The 23,120-nt window shown below is 42.0% G+C and overlaps 1 protein-coding gene across 2 annotated transcripts in view; it reads left to right on the top strand.

The window, feature by feature from the left end:
* Positions 1-17,976, top strand: part of LOC133623099 (transmembrane protein 132C) — a 397,905-nt gene extending 379,929 nt beyond the window's left edge. For both annotated transcript variants that reach the window (XM_061986091.2, XM_061986092.1), the window contains 3 exons: positions 664-937; positions 8,035-8,226; positions 16,642-17,976. In XM_061986091.2, the coding sequence (XP_061842075.1) occupies positions 664-937; positions 8,035-8,226; positions 16,642-17,808 (1,633 nt within the window). In that variant the 3' untranslated portion in view covers positions 17,809-17,976. The remainder of the gene's footprint in view (positions 1-663; positions 938-8,034; positions 8,227-16,641) is intronic.
* Positions 17,977-23,120: the final 5,144 nt, after the last annotated feature.

The raw sequence follows: 23,120 nt of genomic DNA, 5'->3' as shown, positions 1-23,120 counted from the left end.
ATAACTAAACAAAACAAAACATGATTACACAGACATGACAGGCACCTGGAATTGGGGGGGTTAAATCACCAAAGCGCGGCCACCGCTGCTGCTCACTGCTCTCCTCACCTCCCAGGGAGGGGAGGGACAAACGCAGAGGGTAATTTCACCACACCTAGTGTGTGTATGTTACTATCAGTGGTACTTTAACTTTAACTTTAACGTAAGACTGACAACTGAAACAATTTCCTCCCTGATTTTTCCCTTTTAACTGGTGGGAAAATGTAAGCCTGAGAATAGAATAATAAACATCAGGAAAGCTACAAAGAGACACTAAGGGCGAACAAATGCTTGGCACAAACTGCATTGATCTTCCCACAGAAACCCACACTTCTTGATCTTCCCTTTGCCGTTGTGTGTGTGTATAGAAAGGTGTGTAAAAAAAAAAAAGGCCATGCAGCAGAATTATAACCAACTATCTGCATTCTGTCAATACCCTGTCCTCTGTTTTATGGGTGAAAGCATCAAGCACGATGGAGTCCTTGAACGTCACCAGCAGGTTTATGCCTGTTCTATTAAGCACAATGCAAGCATTTATCTCAAGTCCCGACTACGATATCGCAAAAGCCTCAAGCTGGGCTGCGGATTCTCATCCCTGTGTTTTTTGTTTTTTTTAATTGCCAGGTCAACACGGGACAGCGAGGATGATGATGATGAGGACAGACGAGGACGAGGCTGCGCTTTGCAGTACCAGCACGCCATGGTCCGAGTCCTGACTCATTTCGTTGCTGAATCATCCGACCCTGGAGGCCAAACCAGTTACATGTTAGGCACCGATTGGCAAGTGGACATCACGGAGTTAGTGTGGGACTTCGTCAAGGTAGAGGACACGCAAATCGCAAAGCTACTGGACAGACGGATACTGGCGGGACGTGACATGGGAATGACCACGATACAGGTATGCATAATACATCTGGCTTCACTACATTCCCTAGATCGGCAAACCCGAAACGTTGAAAGAGCCATATTGGACCAGAAATACAAAAAACAACTGGAGCCGCAAAAAATGAAACGCCTGTATATACAGTTGTGATCACACGTGTAAAGAACATAATGTCATGGCTGTCTTGAGTTTCCAATCATTTCTACAACCCTTATTTTTTTGTGATAGAGTTATTGGAGCACATACTTGTTGGTCACAAAAAAACATTCATGAAGTTGAAAATGTGACCAAATCTGCTGGGTCAAAAGTATACATACAGCAATGTTAATATTTGGTTACATGTCCCTTGGCAAGTTTCACTGCAATAAGGCACTTTTTGGTAGCCATCCACAAGCTTCTGGTTGAATTTGTGACCACTCCTCTCGACAAAATTGGTGCAGTTCAGCTAAATGTGTTGGTTTTCTGACGTGGACTTGTTTCTTCAGCATTGTCCACACGTTTAAGTCAGGACTTTGGGAACGCCATTCCAAAACCTTGATTCTAGCCTGATTTAGTCATTCCTTTACCACTTTTGACCATACTTGCCAACCTTGAGACCTCCGAATTCGGGAGATGTGGGCGGGGTTGAGGTAGGGGGAAGCTCCACTAACCACGTTAAACCCAGATTCCGATCTAACAAAGGTCTTAACTCATTCTCTTTCTATGCCACATCTATGTGGAATGCGCTCCCAACAGGTATAAAAGAAAGGGCCTCTCTATGCTCCTTCAAAACCGCAATAAAAGTACACCTCCAAGCAACTTCAACCCTAAACTAACACCCTCCCCGGATTGTTAATAATCAAATGTAAACAATCAAATGTAGATACTTTTCTTATGCCTTCTGATCTCTCTCTCTATGTCAACTACTTGCTGTACATATCCTACCAAGTCAGACCTATACTGTTTCAATATCCATTTCTCTGTTCTCAATTGTTGATGACTGATGATAACAACCAAACCTAACCCCCCCACACCCAGAATTGTAAATAATGTAGATAATTCAATGTATACACCCTGATGATTATCTTGTGTGATGACTGTATTATGATGATAGAAATTATTCTCTGCATTTGACCTATCACCCTTGATCACCTTCCTGGGAGGTGAGGCAGTAGCGGTGGACACGCCTGGGAATCATTTTTGGTGATTTAACCCCCTATTTCAACCCTTTCAATATTCAAGATTCAAGATGATTTATTGTCAATTCTTAACATGCACAAGACACATAAGAACCGAAAAGTATATTTTCGGCATAGTCCCACTAAGAGCAGACATACGTTACAGGGAGACAAGACAAGACCGCTGACGGCGCAGCCATTTTTACGGCGGTGATAAAGGTGATATTGGGAAAGGGGGGAGAGTAAAAAAATATCAGTCAAAGGCTGGATCCACAAGAGGGGGTCCCTTGATGCTGAGTGCCAAGCAGGGAGGTAATGGGTCCCATTTTTATAGTCTTTGGTATCACAACCTACCGATCTCAGGGCGGACACTCTAACCACTAGGCCAGACCTGGGCAAATTAAGGCCCGGGGGCCACATGCGGCCCGTTAAGCTTTTCAATCTGGCCCGCCGGACATTCTCAAATATTTTTTTTAGATCTTTAAGATGGAAAGTGTAGCTGCCATTATGATGTGCAGTGATGATTTCAAATTACAATAAGTCTTGAACTATACAAAGTATTTCAATGGTTGGAATCTGCGCTTTTGCATGATATTTTAGTGACTAGTGTTGTCCTGATACCAATATTATTTTTATACTTTTCGATACTTTTCTAATTAAAGGGGACCAGAAAAAATTGCATTATTGGCTTTATTTTAACAAATAATCTTAGGGTGTGGTGAACCGGTACTTTTCAGAGGCGGTTTGGCACCGAATATGATTCATTAGTATTGCGGTACTATACTAATACTCGTATACCGTACAACCCTACTAGTTACTATGGTAATCTACATCACAGCAGGTCAGACGAGGCACCAAGCAGTGTGGGTGGGGAGCGTTTCCACAGAGTGTTTCCAGAGCGGCCAGCCTGAAATGTGGGTGTCAGGGACAGACGTGGAAGGAGATTTTTACAAGAAAGTTCTAAAGCTTGGTGATATATCAGATGTATCAGATTGTAGATGTTTTTGGTTTTTTTACCCTTCACGTTCATATTTCGTTTGTTGCATTTGGCTTGATTGTAAAATATGTCGATCGAGAGGGGATGTGACGTTCATATGTTCTCAATATTCAGGGTTTTATCGTTCATAGAAAAAAATAAAATTCCATTCCGTTTTTAAGGCGGTCTGTCATAACATTTTTAGCATTCAATCAGACTTTATTGTGAGGTTTTGTATTAGTTTTCCTAAAAATAGATATATTGGCCCCCAGACACATATTTTTTCCTCTAAATTTGGCCCCCAAGTCAAAATAATTGCCCAGGCTGAGTAGGTACTACTTTTGAAAGACTGAAATTGAGCTTCATTCATGATGAAAAGTATTGTTCAACACCGATACGCCATTTGTGCTTTCGTCTACAGATGTATTTGGTCTCAGGCGTGAGAAACCTCAGTGCATACTTGCCAACCTTGAGACCTCTGATTTCGGGAGGTGGGGGAGGGGCGTGGTTGGGGGCGTGGCTAAGAGGGGGGGAGTATATTTACAGCTAGAATTCACCAAGTCAAGTATTTCATATATATGTATATAAGAAATACTTGATTTTCAGTGAATTCTAGCTATAAATATATATTTCTTTTATTGTATATATAAAATAAATACTTGAATTTCAGTGTTCATTTATTTACACATATACTTGTTGAGTTAAGGGTTGAGTTGTCCATCCTTGTTCTATTCTCTGTCACTATTTTTCTAACCATGCTGAACACCCTCTCTGATGATGCATTGCTGTGTGGCACGCACAAAAGTGTTTTCATCAAATGCACCAGATGGCAGTATTGTCCTGTTTAAGAGTGTCACAACATTGCTGTTTACGGCAGACCAAAACGTGACTGCTGTTGTTGTGTGTTGTTACCGCGCTGGGAGGACGTTAATGAAACTGCCTAACAATAAACCCACATAAGGAACCAAGAACTCACCCTCGATCATTCTACAGTTATAACGTCATTGGGCAGGCACACCGTTTATATTGTGGGAAAGCGGACTCAGGTCCGCATGGACCTGAGTCCGCCTGAATTTCGGGAGATTTTCGGGAGAGAATTTGTCCCGGGAGGTTTTCGGGAGAGGCGCTGAATTTCGGGAGTCTCCCGGGAAATCCGGGAGGGTTGGCAAGTATGCCTCAGTGGCCTAGTGGTTAGAGTGTCCGCCCTGAGATCGGTAGGTTGTGAGTTTAAACCCCGGCCGAGTCATACCAAACACTATAAAAATGGGACCCATTATCTCCCTGCTTGGCACTCAGCATCAAGGGTTGGAATTGGGGGTTAAATTACCAAAAATTATTCCCGGGCGCGGCCACCGCTGCTGCTCACTGCTCCCCTCACCTCCCAGGGGGTGATCAAGGGTGATGGGTCAAATGCAGAGAATAATTTCGCCACACCTGGTGTGTGTGTGACAATCATTGGTACTTTAACTTTAACTTTAATAGCTGACCTGCTATGTGGTCCTCTCAGATTTGTGAGGATCGCGATACTAAGTGTGTCAAGTCTCCCAGTAAAAAAAAAAAAACCTTGAGGGGAATCCGTTTCCTGGCATTGTTTACCGTCACTTTGTACAGACATAGCTTTTTTTTTTTTTTTTACTTTTGACAAAACAAACAGCAGCATAAAAATGCGTGATGAGTCGACGCAAGGGACTCCCTGTGTCGCACACCTCAGACTGACAGAAGACTTTTATGTAGATACATGTAAAGAATAAAAGTTTGACTTTTGTCAAACAACAATTCATCATAAACACAGCGTGACTGCCTGCCTCTGTTTTGGGGTTAAAGTCTCTCTCTCCTCTGGATTACCTGTATGAATCAAAGAATTGGATTCCTACCTACAGGAGGTAGAGGGCGGGGGGGTTGCTGTTTTTTGATCTGCGCATCCTGAGAAAACGGCTAGAATGAATAAAGTTGGTTCGGGGTATCATTCCGCATTTTGATAAGCAGTCTTTTATGTGAGATAAAACACATTTTCTTAAATCACCCTAGAACTCAGACTAATCTGCTGTTTTCAAGTCGGAGACATCTTCACAGCTAAGTGGTCACAGATGTGGTGTTGTTGCCTTGCACCTGCGAGGAATCACACGTCAATCAAATGCCGGCTTATTTCTGTTAAGATTTTCTGGTGATGAATTCTTGAGTTTTTTTTCCCCTGAGGAAGTGCTTCTAAAGCCAGGATGCTTCTGCAGGAAATTGAAAACATCTCATGAAGACTGAGAACTTATTTTACAGGATCGAATTTACTACACAGTCGTAATCAAAAGTTTACATATAATGTCATGGCTGTCTTGAGTTTCCGATCATTTCTACTGTCATGTCTGTGTGATCATGTTTTTGTTTTGGTCATGTTCGGTTTTGTTTTTGGACTTTTTGTGCACTTTTGTTTTGTCACCATAGCAACCATTAGTTATCACCTGTCACGTCACGCACCTGTTTCACGTTTTGAGTCACGCACCTGTTTTCGTTAATCATGTCTATAGTATTTAAGTTCATTGTTTTCAGTTTGTCGTTCTGGTGACATCCCGCATTTATACTCTCCACACACCTTTATGACACTTGCTGCGCTTTTTCATGCCGTTTTTTCATCCAAGTAAGTTTTATTTATTCATGCCATAGTTTGTAAGTTTTGTTTAATTGTTCATAGTTTCTGCCAATGTGCAAGTTCTGTGTTTATAGTCTAGTTTTGTACCTCCGCCCCTGTGTGCGCCTTTTGTTTGATGCTTTTCTTTGTAGTTATAGTGTTTAAAGAAATCATGTATTTACCTTCACGCCACATCTGGTCCAATTCACTTGCACCTCGGGAGAACAAACCAAGCCATAGTCCTAGTTTTGACATCTACAACTCTTGTTTTTTTTAGTGATAGAGTGATTGGAGCACATACTTGTTGGTCACAAAAAACATTCACGAAGTTTGGTTCTCTTAAAATCTACTGAAAATGTGAGCAAATCTGCTGGGTCAAAAGTATACATACAGCAACGTTAATATTTGTTTACATGTCCCTTGGCAAGTTTCACTGCAATAAGGCACTTTTGGTAGCCATCCACAAGCTTCTGCTTGAATTTTTGACTACTCCTCTTGACAAAATTGGTGCAGTTCAGCTAAATTTGTTGGTTTTCCTGACATGGACTTGTTTCTTCAGCATTGTCCACACGTTTAAGTCAGGACTTTGAGAAGGCCATTCTAAAACCTTCATTCTAGCCTGATTTAGCCATTCCTTTACCACTTTTGACGTGTGTTTGGGGTCATTGTCCTGTTGGAACACCCATCTGCGCTCAAGACCCAACCTCCGGGCTGATGATTTTAGGTTGTCCTGAAGAATTTGGAGGTAATCTGTTGTGTTTGGACTAAGGGGAGGTGATGGCAAACAGACACCAGGGGGAAGTATATACAATTATTTATTATATATATATATATATATAAATAATAATAAAAAATACTACTGAACTAAGAAAATGGAGTGTGAACTAGAATACAAGAGTGTGTGGTGTAAGACTATGTGTGTAGATATCTGAAGTGTGTGTTACCAAGTGTTGATGAGACAAGCAGACAATTCCAAAGAGGGCAAGGCAAAAGGGGTCCAAGATCAGCGAGGGGTCCGTGGGGCAGAGAGAGACGTCAGAGTCCAGGGGCGAGCGAGGAGTCGGGAAACGAGGAAGGCAGTCCACAACACCGGGGAAACAACGGGAGATCTCGAGGAGGGAAGACTCGGAAGGCACTGCGGAAGAGCAACACGGACGTCAGAATCACGGAGGGAAATGGTAAATGATAAATGGGTTGTACTTGTATAGCGCTTTTCTACCTTCAAAGTACTCAAAGCGCTTTGACACTACTTCCACATTTACCCATTCACACACACATTCACACACTGATGGAGGGAGCTGCCATGCAAGGCGCTAACCAGCACCCATCAGGAGCAAGGGTGAAGTGTCTTGCAACAACACAGTAAGAGAGCATAAGGCTTACGGTACACAAAGAGGTAACTAAGTTCCCGCCCCGATCCTAGGGTCCACTGGTCTTTTAACCAGCTCGCCCTCATCAGTTCCAGGTGTGCAGATTGCCGGTGAGTGATTGCAGCTGGTGGCTGCTGCAGGGCGGGGACACGCGCGGCGCGTCCCTGGATGTGCGCACCCGTGGGCGTCTCCCGAGGTGCGCACAGACGGATGAGCGGCGTTGGCAGGAGCCTGACCCGTAACATAATCCTCCTTTTTCATTGTCCCGTTTACTCTCTGTAAAGCACCAGTTCCATTGGCAGCAAAACAGGCCCAGAGCATAATACTACCACCACCATGTTTAACGGTAGGGATGGTGTTCCTGGGATTAAAGGCCTCACCTTTTCTCCTCCAAACATATTGCTGGGTATTGTGGCCAAAGAGCTCAATTTCTGTTTCATCTGACCACAGAACTTTCCTCCAGAAGGTCTTATCTTTGTCCATGTGATGTCAGATGAAACAAAAATTGACGTGTGGACAATGCTGAAGAAACAAGTCCATGGACAATGCTGAAGAAACAAGTCCATGTCAGAGAACCAACAAATTTAGCTGAACTGCACCAATTTTGTCAAGAGTAGTGGTCATTAATTTACTTGTGGATGGCTACCAAAAGCGCCTTATTGCAGTGAAACTTGCCAAGGGACATGTAACCAAATATTAACATTGCTGTATGTATACTTTTGACCCAGCAGATTTGGTCACATATTCAGTAGACCCATAATAAATTCATATAAGAACCAAACTTCATGAATGTTTTTTGTGACCAACAAGTATGTGCTCCAATCACTCTATCACAAAAAAATAAGGGTTGTAGAAGTTATTGGAAACTCAAGACAGCCATGACATTAGGTTCTTTACAAGTGTATGTAAACGTTATATATATTGGCAATTCATAGAAATGTCAAACAACCAAAGTTAAAAAAAAAATGATTTTTTTTTTCTCCTGTTAGGTGTTGTCTCCTCTGTCAGACTCAATCCTGGCAGAGAGGACCATCACAGTGGTGGATGACAAAGTGACCATTGCGGAGTTGGGGGTCCAGATGGTCACAGGACTCTCCATGAGCCTGCAGCTCAGTCCCGGAAGCAACAGAGCCATCCTGGCTACGACGACCACACAGGAAGTTCTGCAGAGCCCTAAGCAGGTCAGAACAAATCAACGCAGTAGATTTAGAAAAGGGAGCACACCCTTACCAGGTATACCTGTTTTTTATGGTGTCAAAGATTACCACGAATCCTGAAAACAACGACCTAGAATTCCGAGAAACATGTCGAAAAAGTTTGTTATGAAGTTAGCTTTTGTGCATATCGTGTAACCTCGATTTATTTGTTCTCATACAAGTTTTGTAAATGGAAAAGTTCATATATAGGTTGTATTGAGTCATGTGACTTTTGAACGGAAGTGGTGGTCCAACAAACCAACAGGGCTACTGTGCAGCATACAGTGTACAAACTATCTTGCTCTATGGGGCGGTATAGCTCGGTTGGTAGAGCGGCCGTCCCAGCAACTTGAGGGTTGCAGGTTCGATCCCCGCTTCTGTCATCCTAGTCACTGCTGTTGTGTCTTTGGGCAAGACACTTTACCCACCTGCTCCCAGTGCCACCCACACTGGTTTAAATGTAACTTAGATATTGGGTTTCACTATGTAAAGCGCTTTGAGTCACTAGAGAAAAGCGCTATATAAATATAATTCACTTCACTTCACTTCACTATCTGAGAAGCCAAGGGGCTTAGATCTTACCACTAAAGCAGGTACGGGCAAAAAAAAATCGAACTTTGAAATAGAATCGATCCGACATGGGCAAATTACACCCCTGGGGCAATTATTAAAGGGGAACATTATCACAATTTCAGAATGGTTAAAACCATTAAAAATCAGTTCCCAGTGGCTTATTTAATTTTTCGAAGTTTTTTTCAAAATTTTACCCATCACGCAATATCCCTAAAAAAAGCTTTAAAGTGCCTGATTTTAACCATCGTTATATACACCCGTCCATTTTCACATAGTGAAGCCAATACAAACAAACATGGCGGATAGAACAGCAAGTTTATAGCGACATTAGCTCGGATTCAGACTCGGATTTCAGCGGCTTAAGCGATTCAACAGATTACGCATGTATTGAAACGGATGGTTGTAGTGTGGAGGCAGGTAGCGAAAACAAAATTGAAGAAGAAACTGAAGCTATTGAGCCATATCGGTTTGAACCGTATGCAAGCGAAAACGACGAAAACAACAGGACAGCCAGCGACACGGGAGAAAGCGAGGACGAATTTGGCGATCGCCTTCTAACCAACGATTGGTATGTGTTTGTTTGGCATTAAAGGAAACTAACAACTATGAACTAGGTTTACAGCATATGAAATACATTTGGCAACAACATGCACTTTGAGAGTGCAGACAGCCCAATTTTCATCAATTAATATATTCTATAGACATACCCTCATCCGCGCTCTTTTCCTGAAAGCTGATCTGTCCAGTTTTGGAGTTGATGTCAGCAGGCCAGGGAAGCTAGGGTCGATAGGGGGTTTAGCTCGCTCGTCTGCGGGAACAAACTGCCGACATTGCTTGCCATGCTACCGAGGTCCTTTGTCCCTGAATTGCTCACACACTCTGGCAGATTCAATGGGGGTCTGGCGGCAGATTTCTTTGACTTAATCGTTGGAAATGCATCTGCTTTGAGTGTCGCAGGATATCCACACATTCTTGCCATCTCTGTCGTAGCATAGCTTTCGTCGGTAAAGTGTGCGGAACAAACGTCCAATTTCTTGCCACTTTCGCAACTTTGGGCCACTGGTGCAACTTGAATCCGTCTCTGTTCGTGTTGTTACACCCTCCGACAACACACCGACGAGGCATGATGTCTCCAAGGTACGGAAAACAGTCGAAAAAACGGAAAATAACAGAGCTGATTTGACTTGGTGTTTGTAATGTGTTTGAGAAATTCCCGAGAGCGAATAATAGAAAGGCATTTAATTCGCCAAAATTCACCCATTTAGAGTTCGGAAATCGGTTAAAAAAATATATGGTCTTTTTTCTGCAACATCAAGGTATATATTGACGCTTACATAGGTCTGGTGATAATGTTCCCCTTTAAGCTTTTTAATCCGGCCCGCCAGGCGTCTCCAAATTATATTTTCATACCTTTTCCATCGAAACTGGAGCCGCTAATACGATGTGCAGTGCATTTTTCAAATTACCGCAAATATTAAACCATAGTAAGTATTCCAATGGTTGGACTTTGTGCTTTTGAGCGATATACGGGTTATTATGGTAATCTATGTCACATCAGCTCGAAGCAGACGAGGCCAGAAGCAGAGTGAGGAATGGCGTTCCTGGGATTAAAGGCCTCACCTTTTCTCATCCAAACATATCGCTGGGTATTGTGGCCAAACAGCTAAATTTTTGTTTCATCTGACCACAGAACTTCTTATCTTTGTCCATGTGATGTCAGATGAAACAAAAATTGAGCCGTTTGGCCACAAAAAAAATGCCTCACATACTCATACTCATACACGAAAGCATTTCCAAATAATCAACTTAACAATTTGCAGTCGTGCTGTTGGTACGGTAGGCCAAGCATTCAATGATAGCTGACGTTAGTAGCTATACATTTTGCCAAATCACTATGCTGACAACTGTCAGGATCAAACACTGACGACATTTATTAAACAGACGAGAAGCAAGGAATCATGCAGAGACAGAGTTCAATTTGGCTCAATGAGGAGACACGTGTTTTGGGCTGTATTCTAGTTACAGATCCAAACTACGTTCTAAAAGTCCAGCCCGCGTGCTTCCTCTATTTATTTGGGAGGTCCCTGTTTACATCACTGAAGCTGTCGCTGAGGGAAGGGGGTAATCTCGACAACTTCATTTAGACACAATATATGATTATACAAAAATGCAAATGTGTTGACGCTGGTGATATCGGCTTGTCTCTGCCCTGTCTGCGTCACGGCGGTGTTCGGCCTTGGCAGTCAGCAAGGCCGTTCCTGGACACAAACACTGATACTAGACTGGCTTGCAATCTTGCCAAATACCACTTCAGCACAATTGACAATAATTATAGCAACGGCCCTTAAGCATAAAAGTTGTGTGATAATATATACATAATTATTCTAACACAACGGACAGAACTAATGCCCGTGTGCGTGCATTAAGTTCGATGCCAAGGAAAGACGTTCGGTATTGCTAAAAATGACCAGAATACTGTAATTATTACATGTTAGTATGAATGTTACTACATCACATACATACTTACAGCATGTATTTACAACAATGTTGGAGGTTTTTAGCCGCATCTTACTAGCAGATTTTCATTAATTAGAATGCACAGGGGAAAAACAATTTGTTCTTGTCTCACATAAGGATGATGAGATATTAAAATTCCAAAAAAGTTCAGTTCCCCTTTTAAAAAAGTCCAAAACCCGAGAGCTAGCGTGACCGGGTGTGTTTCCTTGGGCAGCTAATGGAATCAGCAGCCTAATCTCTGAGTATGCAAACGCCACAGTGCAGTCTCTAAACCCCAAAATATGACTTATTTCCCCAACTTGGCCCACAAATCATATTTTGCTTCGCTTTCTCATTTCCCCGAGCTACCATCATTGAGGCCACTTTGATCTTCCCATCAAAACGTGTCTCTGAACTCCTCCTTCACGTCAGTTCTTTCGGTTTGGAGTCCATTATGGAATTACTATTTATTTGCACAGTCTCCCTGTGCAATCAACTTGTGGACAACCTTCAATAATACGTGTTACTTCTATAAAATACTCATTCGCCTTTAATTCAAGTACTCAGTAGACCACAGAACTCCACCAAAGTGGAAAGAACACAAATGATTTATGTCAAAAAACACACCAACGCTCACCAAAAACTGTGGTTCAGCTTCAGTATACGATAGGGGTGGGTGCATTGGTCTAATTATCGATAGTATTGATGCAAAGGGGGGTATTTCTTATGGTATCGGAATACTTTTGTTCGGTTTCTCGTCTGTATGTCGAGCATATTACTTGATTTTTCTCAGAGTTTATGCGACATGTAAACATTGCACCTCTCTCTCCCTGCTTTACTGACTACTGATTTTATTCCACTTTAAATACCTACAATGCAGTGACGTGCGGTGAGGTTCATGACTGGTGAGGCACTGACTTCATTACAGTCAGATTTACAAACATATGAACCCTAAAGAGTATCTTATTCACCATTTGATTGGCAGCAGTTAACGGGTTATGTTTAAAAGCTCATACCAGCATTCTTCCCTGCTTGGCACTCAGCATCAAGGGTTGGAATTGGGGGTTAAATCACCAAAAATTATTCCCGGGCGCGGGGCCGCTGCTGCCCACTGCTCCCCTCACCTCCCAGGGGGTGATCAAGGGGATGGGTCAAATGCAGAGGACACATTTCACCACACCTAGTGTGTGTGACAATCATTGGTACTTTAACTTAACTTTACTTTACACATACGAACTGTAGCACACAAAAAAGCACATTTAATAAAAAAAACTTTATTATGGTCTTACCTTTACTTATAATTGAAGTCCATGCGCAGCTCCTTTTGAACAAAAGCATCGATAACTTGTTTATCTTTCTTCAGTTTTAAAAGTCTCTCTGTCTCGATGAAGATCTTCCTTTAAAACTGTTTTATTTTAGATATGTAATCCTCCATGTTAAAAGTCCAGGCGAGAGGAAAAAATAAACGATCGCTAACTGTTGCTGCTTGTTGTCACTTCTTCTGCAGCCGAGTAGTCGCATGAATGATCTCTGGGATCACTAGCGCCCTCTACCACCATGAGGCGGGATTACTGCGAGCCTCAGCCAGTGCGTCTTCGCAGCAGTTTTATGATTGCTCAGCACAAGAAATACGTTACACACATATAGTTGTTGACAAAATACACTGTACATTACATACCTCAGCTAACTAAACCATGGAAATGTATAATATAATTCATATAGCAATACGGTCTCACTGCACAGCAGGCCAGCAGTTAGCCGAGTCATTGCGCAATCCATGGTGAGGCACTGAGTGACGTGCCTCAACTGGCTGCTGATCACCGCAAGTCTCTTCTCAGTATTTGAACGGCAAATGTGAAAATTCAGCGATTTTGAATAAAAATAATCTAAAACTGGTGAAGTTAAATGGAAAATAACTTTATAGTATAATCACTGGATACATATAACAATTTAATTTTTTTTTTTTCTTTTTACATTGTTTTTCTTTCCATGATGGCAGGTGAGGCCCTGCCTCACCTGCCTCTCCTGACTGCACGTCACTGCTATAATGGAAGTCATTTGTGTTGTATCGTTGACATTTTAATATTCACATATTTTTTTACATTGTTGTTTGTTTCTTATTTTGCAGCAGCGTCCTTTTTTCAAATAATTGTGTTTAGTGTGAGATTTAATAATTAAAATATTGTAGATCATTTTATACTATTGCATTGTTTTATATTGTTGCATTTTTTGTTATAAAAATATTTTAATTTGCAATACATATTTTTCTAACGAACTAGGCACATTTAAAAGTCAAAAGTATCGGTATCTGCGATACTATCTATGTATTTACTTGATATCGCTCGCACCAGTATTTGGGACTGTACCAAATTTAATCATCATCGGCGGTCACTCGAACGAGTATGACGATCCTCCTGGTAGGGGTGTATCCCTTTAGGGAGGATGCCTGTGCGTGACTTTGTTTAACGTGGGGAGACTGGTGCACAGACAGTCACCACACGATCCTTGACAGAATCGGGTCAGGGTCCAGTGGCATGGAGTCCAAGACGACTGGGGACCCTTTTCTGCTGCAGCCTTCTTCCGCCGTTGTGGTAGTTCTTAAATCTACCGTCTTCCGCCTGCTCTGCCGTTGAGGTCTTCACCGTATCCCTGGCTAGGGGGCAGTCAGGTACTAGGACTTTGCCAAGGGCCACCTGGGGTAACAGTAGTAAAGGGGTTAACCACCTCGTGGCCCAAGTCCCCATAGAGGAGCCTCCACTGCCGGATGCACTTTAACGTCATGCCCAGGACAAAATTAGGGTAGAAGTAAATGATGATATAGTGAAAAAGAAAAAAAAAAAAAATTAATATTTGCTCACTATAAGCAGCTGTTCAAAAAAAAAAGTTTACTAGGGGATTGTTATTATCCCCTAAATAGATGGTAGAGTGTACATTAGACTTAAGATTTGCTCAATAATTGTGCTCTGGACATTGCATTGCTGCAACATCAACGTAACACCCATCAGACATCTGACTGTTCCCACCCCCACGATCCTCTTATCGCGATCTTCTTGACAATGCTAAAATGCTAAAATGTAAACTATTGTCAACCTGCACATCAATGCAGTTTCTATGCCGCTGGACAAAGCTCAAACAAAATCTTGTTGTTCATGTATGACTTAAGTGTTATTATGACAATGACATTAATAGAATTGATTGATTGATTGATTGATTGATTGATTGATGTAAACGGCCATTGTTTTCGGTCACATTAACACAAAACAAACAGATGCCTCGGGCTTGGGTTGGTCCTGGAATGAGCTTGGGCAAATCTTGGATCACAATAGATAAACCTCCTCCCGTCTCCTCCCATCGTACACAATGGAATTTTCCAAGCCTTTGGCTTGGTGCAACAAACACAGCTCTTATCTGTTCACTGGGAACTCAGAGAACGGAACGTTTTTTGATAATTTACATACAATTTTTCTGACAATGGGTTCAAAATGACCATAATAAAAGACATAACTGTCTAATACCTGACAATCGCATGAGGATTTAGCTCAATATTTGCACCAGCTACCCTTCCTGATGCAACCATGGATCTGGATTGAACACCACCACCACCGGCATTGACAGAGGCGTTGGTGAATTCTGCAAGTTTATTCTGTCATCTGTGAAAATTGCTTGGTATAAAGTAGCAGTAAATCAAACACTTTTATGTTAAAATACTGAACAGATGTTTACCTTATCCCAATAAACATCTGTTCAGTATTTTAACATAAAAGTGTTTGATTGTGAGGCATTAAAAGCCACAAAATGCAACGGGTCCATCAGACCCACAAACGCTGGCTGAGTAACAACAATATGAACATTGCACGGAAAATTTCTCTGCCAGTTTCTGCATACCACAGGGATTCTTCTTTTGTGTTTCTGCACCTGCGGTTCCCACACAAGGTTGCAACATTGTTTGTCAACACTGACTGCTCTCATTTTCTCGCACATTTGACCCTCTGATGTTCTGTGTACCTACACTCTGTCCTCCTCCTGTCTAGGCCTGCCGTGTGTGTGTGTGTGTTTGTGTGTGTGTGTGTGTGTGTGTGTGTGTGTGTGTGTGTGTGTGTGTGTGTGTGTGTGTGTGTGTGTGTGTGTGTGTGGTACACAGAACATCAATTTCCACACTTCTATTAGCCCTGGGCATCTTATATGTAATAGAAATGTGTAGGGGGGGTGTATGGTGTGTGGTCATTAAATATGTATTCTGATATATGTTCTTCACAGAAAATGAGCCAAAGTCAGTGAGTCTCAGTTTGAAAAATTAATTAATTGTATCATTTTTCTTTTAATAAAAAATTAAAACGGGTCCCACAGACCCGAACACCACACAAGGGTTAAACAATGCTTATTAACATGCAAATTAGTAACATTTTGGCTCTTAATTAGTCAATATTAAGTACTTATTAATGCCTTATTCTGCATGGCCTTATTATACAACCAGTAAGCCATTAACTAAGAGTCTTCCCTCAATAACCTCAGAATGATTGCTTATTAGTAACCCTAACCCTAACCCTTATATGTTCCCCTAGTGTCCAAATAACTCTAAATTAAGTCTTTGTTACTTTAATAAGCAACTATTTAATGGTGAAGGTAAGTGAAGTGAAGTGAAGTGAATTATATTTATGTAGCGCTTTTCTCTAGTGACTCTTTTACATAGTGAAACCCAATATCTAAGTTACATTTAAACCAGTGTGGGTGGCACTGGGAGCAGGTGGGTAAAGTGTCTTGCCAAAGGACACAGCGGCAGTGACTAGGATGGCGGTAGCGGGGATCGAACCTGGGACCCTCAAGTTTGCTGGCATGGCCACTCTACCAACCGAGCTATACCGCCTCAATATTATGTTAATAAGCAACTAATTAATGGTGAATATGTTCCCCATACTAAAGTGTTACCATACTTAGGTCTACTAGGTTACTGCATTGCATACTTGATAACCTTGAGACCTCCGAATTCAGGAGATTGGGGCGGTCTCCTTTTCAGGTGAGAGAGGACGCTAAAGGCAGTGCATTTAAGGCACGCCCCCAATATTGTTGTCTGGGTGGAAATTGGGAGAAATTCGGGAGAATGGTTGCCCCGGGAGATTTTCGGGAGGGGCACTGAAATTCGGGAGTCTCCCGGGAAAATCGGGAGGGTTGGCAAGTATGCTGTATTGTAATGTTGGTTACTATGAGCACTATGGTGGTACAGACAAGTTTTTTCTGAGGTGGGATTTGGTGGAAAAAGTTTGCGAAGTAATATTATAATACCTTGTATTATTGTGTTGCCACCTTAAATCATGTATGGTGTTGTTTCCACAGGAGGCCTTGATCAGCGCCTGGTTGCAGTTCAGTGACGGCTCCGTGGCCCCTTTGGATCTGTACAACCCTGACTTTTTCATCCTGACCGCCACCTCCCTGGATGAGGAGGTGGTGACGGTACGGCAGGACCCCTCCTGGAAATGGCCCGTCATCGTGACCGAGGCAGAGGGCCAAGGCCTTCTGGTCCGGGTGGAAATGACGGTTTGTGAGATTTGCCAGAAATTCAAGCGGCGTAGCGTCCTGGCAGCGGGCAACTGTAACGTCAAGGTGAGGTTTGGATACAGCGACAGCTCCAGGGGAGGGACCAACGATTACGGCACCGACGGAGAGGATTTGGACACCAGAGGCAGGCAGCCCTCACCTGACAGGATTGGTCTTGACAGCCACTTTTACGGCAGCTCAGTCTCTGACATGGAGGAAGGGGTGCTGACTAGACCCACCACCACAAGAAGTGCAATCGTGCGGGGTCCTAACGGGGATAAACCATCAGGTGATGGAAGCGAGAGGATGCCGATTGACTTTGCCGACTTTCCTGCTCAGGTGGACTTGCCCCGTGGGCGCAACATGGACGATGACCTCATGCAGACTGCTCGCGGTCTCACAGATCTGGAGATCGGCATGTACGCTCTACTGGGGGTCTTCTGCCTGGCTATCCTGGTATTTCTTATCAACTGCATCTCCTATACCCTCAAATACCGGCACAAGGAGCTCTCCGTCGAAGGCCAAGAGAACATGAACCACGCCCATGACTGGGTGTGGCTGGGGAACGAGGCGGAGCTGCTGGAGAGCGAAATCAGCTTGTCCCCCCAGCAGGAGGAGCAGACCTCCATGATGGACTCCGGCAGCGGGCTGGAGGAGGGAAGCCACTTGCTGAACGGGGGCTCGGCCCAGAAGAACGTACAGGGCCAAGTACACCGGGCGGCCGACTCGGGCTGCCCGGCTAAGGAGAGCAAAGGGGAGTCGCCCACCACCAAGAGGAAGCGAGTGCAGTTCACCACCTTCACCACCATCCCCTCGGACAGCGGCTACCCGACTGTTAGCACTCTGACTCGATGCCACAAGCAGGACATTAAGTGGGTGTGCCAGGACGTGGCGTTGGAAGACGCCACGGAGTTACGTAACTACATGGAGAGGTTAAACGACAGTGCGCCGAAGGAAGCGTTCTAGCGGGATTGATTTGTGACAAACTCACGCGTATGCCTTTCACGGGGGAGTAGGCTTGGATTGAAAGCGAAACGTTTGCTCGAGAATCAAATCCAACCTACCAAAGGCTCAAAGATATCAAGGATTGTCAATTTGCCACTGATATCAAGAAATATGTCGAGGAATGAGGACTCCAGTTAACTTTGGTCTTTATTACCAATGCTTTTTATTTTACACTGAATATATGTACTATATTTTTCAGACCATAAAGCGCACAGGGTTATTTGTTCATACAGCAGGCGCACCAGATTACAGGGCACATTAAAGGGGTCATATTATGATTTTGTCAACATTTTGCATAGATTATGTTTAACAGAACATTTAACTGACCATCTCTTATTGGGTGGCGGTCTTATTCACGTGGCTCCACTTCCAAAGTTAACGCGATAATAACGGGTTAACTATAAATTTCAATAACGGCACACATTTTTTAAACGGGCCGATTAACGCGAACACTTCCCTTTTTTGACCCTCGGGCCGTGCCGTAGCGGGGGCAACTCGGCTGCAGTTCCCTTGCTACCGATGAGCAGTGTTGGGTTGGTTACTGAAAACCAGTGTTGTGTTTTGGACCAGTTGTTCCTCCCAGGGAATTCAAGTCACAAGTCGCTCCCAAGCTCTTTACGACACTTAAAGCTGAGTTGAAAAACCACCAGAGACAGAATAGGTATTTTGTAATATATTTGCAAAGCTTTGCATATACATTGAGACAAGTCCAGCATAGAACATTCAATCGCGCCGCCAAGATGGTCTGCCCCCCCCCCCCCCCCCCCGACAAAACCCTCTCCCCTCTTAAGTCTCTCTTCCTCCCACCCTGGCAGTCATGTCTCTCCAGCCAAAACACATGCCCATTATCTCTCTCTCTAACATTCCTCACTCAAGGTTAAGCACACAGTTTTGCAGACAACCAAAAGACCACATTTGGAAGACAAACACTAGCTGTTTTGTAATATGATTATGAAATAAAAAGAAGTAACACTTAAATTCGGATATATGTAAATATCTGCCTCCGACACCAGTAACTAGTTACAGTTACTTGTTACTTTATTTCAAAAGTAACTCAGTTACTAACTCAGTTACTTACACCAAAAAGTAATGCGTTACTGTGAAAAGTAACTATTTAGTTGCTTCTTTTTTCCCCCTTTCTTTAAGGCTCCCATTAATGCCCTTTTAGCCTTCATTTAAGTACTGTTATTGCACTGGAGAATAATACAATCTGTTGATCAACTTGACATGCATTTGCATCCCTGAACTCAGAAAGCAATGTGGTCTACATACAACACACAAAGATATGTTTCAAAGGGCCAATTTATTTCAGGCCAGAACAAATTGACAAAACTATTTTAAATAGCTGCAACATAATGGCACTTTAACTTTAACTTTAAGTAGATAGGATCTTTGATCCAAGACACAACTTACATTTAACTGAAGTGTTATTTTCTTTGTGCTCGACAAAAGAAAAGTATTGAGAATATCTCCATGTTAAGAAACTCGACTTCTGGCTTCACCATGAAGTCTTGTTAGTTGTTATGAGAGTAGCGTATGTGTGTGTGTGTGTGTGTGTGGTCCTTTAAGATATGACAGCATGTGAGGTGAGTGACGTCAGTGAGTGAGTGGGCGAGAGAGGTGAGGGACCGGCGACAGTGAATGCGTGCAGGTGCTCTAGCTTGGTGGATGGCTGCGTCCAATAAAGTCACAAAGTTGCAACAAACCGCCGGCCTCGTCATTCACCATCAGCTGTAAAGACCCACTTCCGGGTAAAGTGAAGGTTGTTAGCCCCGAAGTACCCTGGAGAAACGTCTCCTCTGCGCCCCTCAACTACGGTCTGGGAGCTCCTCCCCACCCCACCCACACAAAGCACGCCTTTTCTTTTCCTTGTAACACAAGGACGACACCGCAGCGCTCCAATAAAACACACTCAGATCTTCTGTTTCGAGCCGATACTACATAAAAATAACGTAAAATAACGCAGTAACGCATCATGTAGTAACGGTAACTAAGTTACTGAATATAAAAAATAACGTGTTAGATTACTAGTTACCGCCGAAACTAACGACGTTACAGTAATGCATTACTTTGTAACGCGTTAGTCCCAACACTGCTGATGAGCCACAAGCGAGCAAGACAAGAAAGGACTATTTTTCGCCGTGAGAAGAGACGGCGTCACTTTTTATGGCAAACAGTCGATCCGACATTAAAACATGTTAAGAAACTTTCTCAAAACCAATCACACACTTTTCCGGATTCAAAATAAAAGCGCTGCGCTATACATCCGGTTTAAATCCATTTTCGGTTACTTCGTAGCGCATCCATAGCGAGTCTACCGACAGATTAAGTTCGAACTACACGCTACTTTATAGTAGAAATGGCAACAGCGGAGGATGAATGCCCCACAACAAGAGGATAGAGAAAACGAAGGCACTTATTGACTACAGCGCGGACTACAATGGCGAACGTGAACTTATGCAGATCCCAAATATACAACAGCAGGTACCAATATGTAGAAAAGTTGGTTTCGCGTAAAATGTCGAAACAATAAGCCAGATAAAGTCTCCTAATAGGTGTCATTTTGGGGTCTTTTTACACAGGCCGTAATAATACCCGTATGTTGAAGCGCAGTACGTCTGACTATGGTAGCCGTAATGCTCCGACAATCCTTCAAGCGGTGCGGCTTTGTAGCTTACCAAAGTCGTATTAAAACATATTTTTGAACGCCGTGTATAACGTTCTATGTTCTCAAAGTTTTAGTCTCGCTTGCTTACGGGTACTTGCAAGCGTCCTTTATTGAACGGGCGTCAACGCGCAGTCCACGCATATCTCGAATGTGTGACTGCCATCTGGTCACGCTTATCATTACACCCTGTACCAAATAAAATTAGTTTGAGGTCAGCAAGAACAATAATAATAATAATGGATTCATTTATATAGAACCCATTATTCCACCAGAATTAATACGTACACAAAACGTAACGGGTCATAAGGCGAACTGTCGATTCTTGGGAAAATGAAATGATTTTAAGTTAAAGAAAATATGTAAGTCAATTTTTTTGCGTTTCATTTTTGTGAACGGAATTTTCCCAGATCAAATTATGCTGACAATTTCATTGAATAAAAATGTGTAAGCAAAATGAGTGTTTAAAAGTTTAAATGCAAAAATTCCAGTTACATAAATCCAGTGTAAAAAAAAATAAAAAATTATAATTAGTGTTTAAAATTGCACTAAGTTTAAATGCAAAAAATCCAGTTACATAAATCCAGTGTAAAAAAAAAAAAAAAATTGTAATGAGTGTTTAAAATTGCACTAAGTTGAAATGCAAAAAAATCCAGTTACATAAATCCAGTGTAAAAAATAAAAACAATTGTAATGAGTGTTTAAAATTGCACTGAGTTTAAATGCAAAAAATCCAGTTACATAAATCCAGTGTAAAAAAAAAAATGTTTTTGGTAATGAAGACACAAATAAATATCAATACCAGTCCCTACTTTCTTTCTTTTATTGAGCAGTTTTTGTTAGCAGCTGTTTACAGGTGATGATCTGCAGTCCGAAATCCAGATGGCATGTAGATTTTAAAAAGAAACCGTAGATGTTCACAATGTTTGTGCACATTAAATGATGTTTGAAGGTTTTGGTTCACAATGTGTCCGTCCAGATTGTTATTGTTCAAAAGTTTTGGGGAAAAAGAAAATAGGTTTTTGTTCCACCTCATCATCGTCCTCCCAACCAAAGTGTACAACCTCACGCAAAATGCATTGTATTGTTGCTCTGTATATTGTATTTTCATACCATTTAAGGAATATAGAACAATGTCAAGAGTGTGTATCGCTTTTTATTGAGTGTAGCCTCTTAAAACACCTCATTTGTCCTGATAACTGTGAGTGTTGTGTTAGGGGAAGGCGATATTGTTGAGGAAGAGCACCAAATTACACATTAATCTTTGTTTTAGGAGTGTTTTATGGGATGCAATTTAGCCCCCAAGCCACGAGACATGCTCTTTATTGCTGACCGATGGAGGAAAACAGCGGCGATTAAGGCGCCCCTGTCCCCTTATAAAAGTGTCCTCACAGGACAGCGAGAGCATCGAAGGGCTTTTAAAGTAGACAACATGGTAATGTGGCATTTCTTATGCCACCCCTGAATTGGGTGAGCTTTGGAGGAAATACCAATTAAGGTCAAGCCGACCTCTGACGCCAGGAAAGCATACTGATGGACAAACTGAGGTGCGGACGAGCTTAAATGCGGAAAAGAGCAAGAATCACAAGTTTTCCCTTGTCGACGTGAATCTTTACATAATTGCGCCAAATAACAATAATCTCTGAAATTGTCCCAAACAAAGGCAGCCGTCTGAAAAATTGTATTTTCTTTGTTATCATCATCACAGGGGCGTTAGCTAATTACATTTTTTTTTTTTTTTTTTTTTCTCCCAGCGTGTGTTATTATTTTCTATCAAGCAGAGAAATGTTCCCATTATGTTAACTGTTGCTGCAGCCTGGCTCAGATTGTTAATCAGCAGCACTCACAATATTATAATTTGGAGGACGGGGGACTTGAGATACTCGAGCAAACACAAGCGCGAGCTTGAGTGTAATTTGCAAAAGCGTTTGGAGTAACACGTGTTCACACAAACACACACTTGTGAGAACATTTTGCAGATTTTTTATTTATTTTTGCTCTTATTTGATTAGTTCAAGCAGCTTCGTGTCACCCCTCGTTCACTTGGTAAAGATAATCATCCAACTAAAAATAAATATTCATTATTGATTAAATATAACTCCCATTGCATTGCTTAAACAACAATTAGACGAAGCACTGTATGTATCTACTGTGCAAAAACTTTGCTTTTTTGATAGCCTTTTTATTTTCATTCTTGTTTTCGCATAATAATACAGTAAATATAGGACAAATAATAATAAACAATAATACATGTTGGGTTTTTATAGGTAGTGTTTTTTACTATATGTCACGAGTAGTGTTGTCCCGATACCAAATTTATGTTGATACTTTTCAGTACTTTTCTAAATAAAGGGGACCACAAAAATGGCATTATTGGCTTTATTTTAACAAAAAATCTACATTAAACATATGTTTCTTATTGCAAATTTGTCCTTCAATAAAATAGTGAACATACAAGACAACTTGTCTTTTAGTAGTAAGTAAGCAAACAAAGGCTCCTAATTTAGTCTGCTGACATATTCAGTAACATATTCCATTCTATTATTTTGTCAAAATTATTAAGGACAAGTAGTAGAAAATGAATTATTAATCTACTTGTTCATTTACT

This window comes from Nerophis lumbriciformis, linkage group LG12 (assembly GCF_033978685.3).
Source record: "Nerophis lumbriciformis linkage group LG12, RoL_Nlum_v2.1, whole genome shotgun sequence".
NCBI lineage: Eukaryota > Metazoa > Chordata > Actinopteri > Syngnathiformes > Syngnathidae > Nerophis > Nerophis lumbriciformis.
The sequence above is the reverse complement of the archived record's forward strand: the minus strand, read 5'-3'. Positions and strand labels throughout refer to the sequence as shown.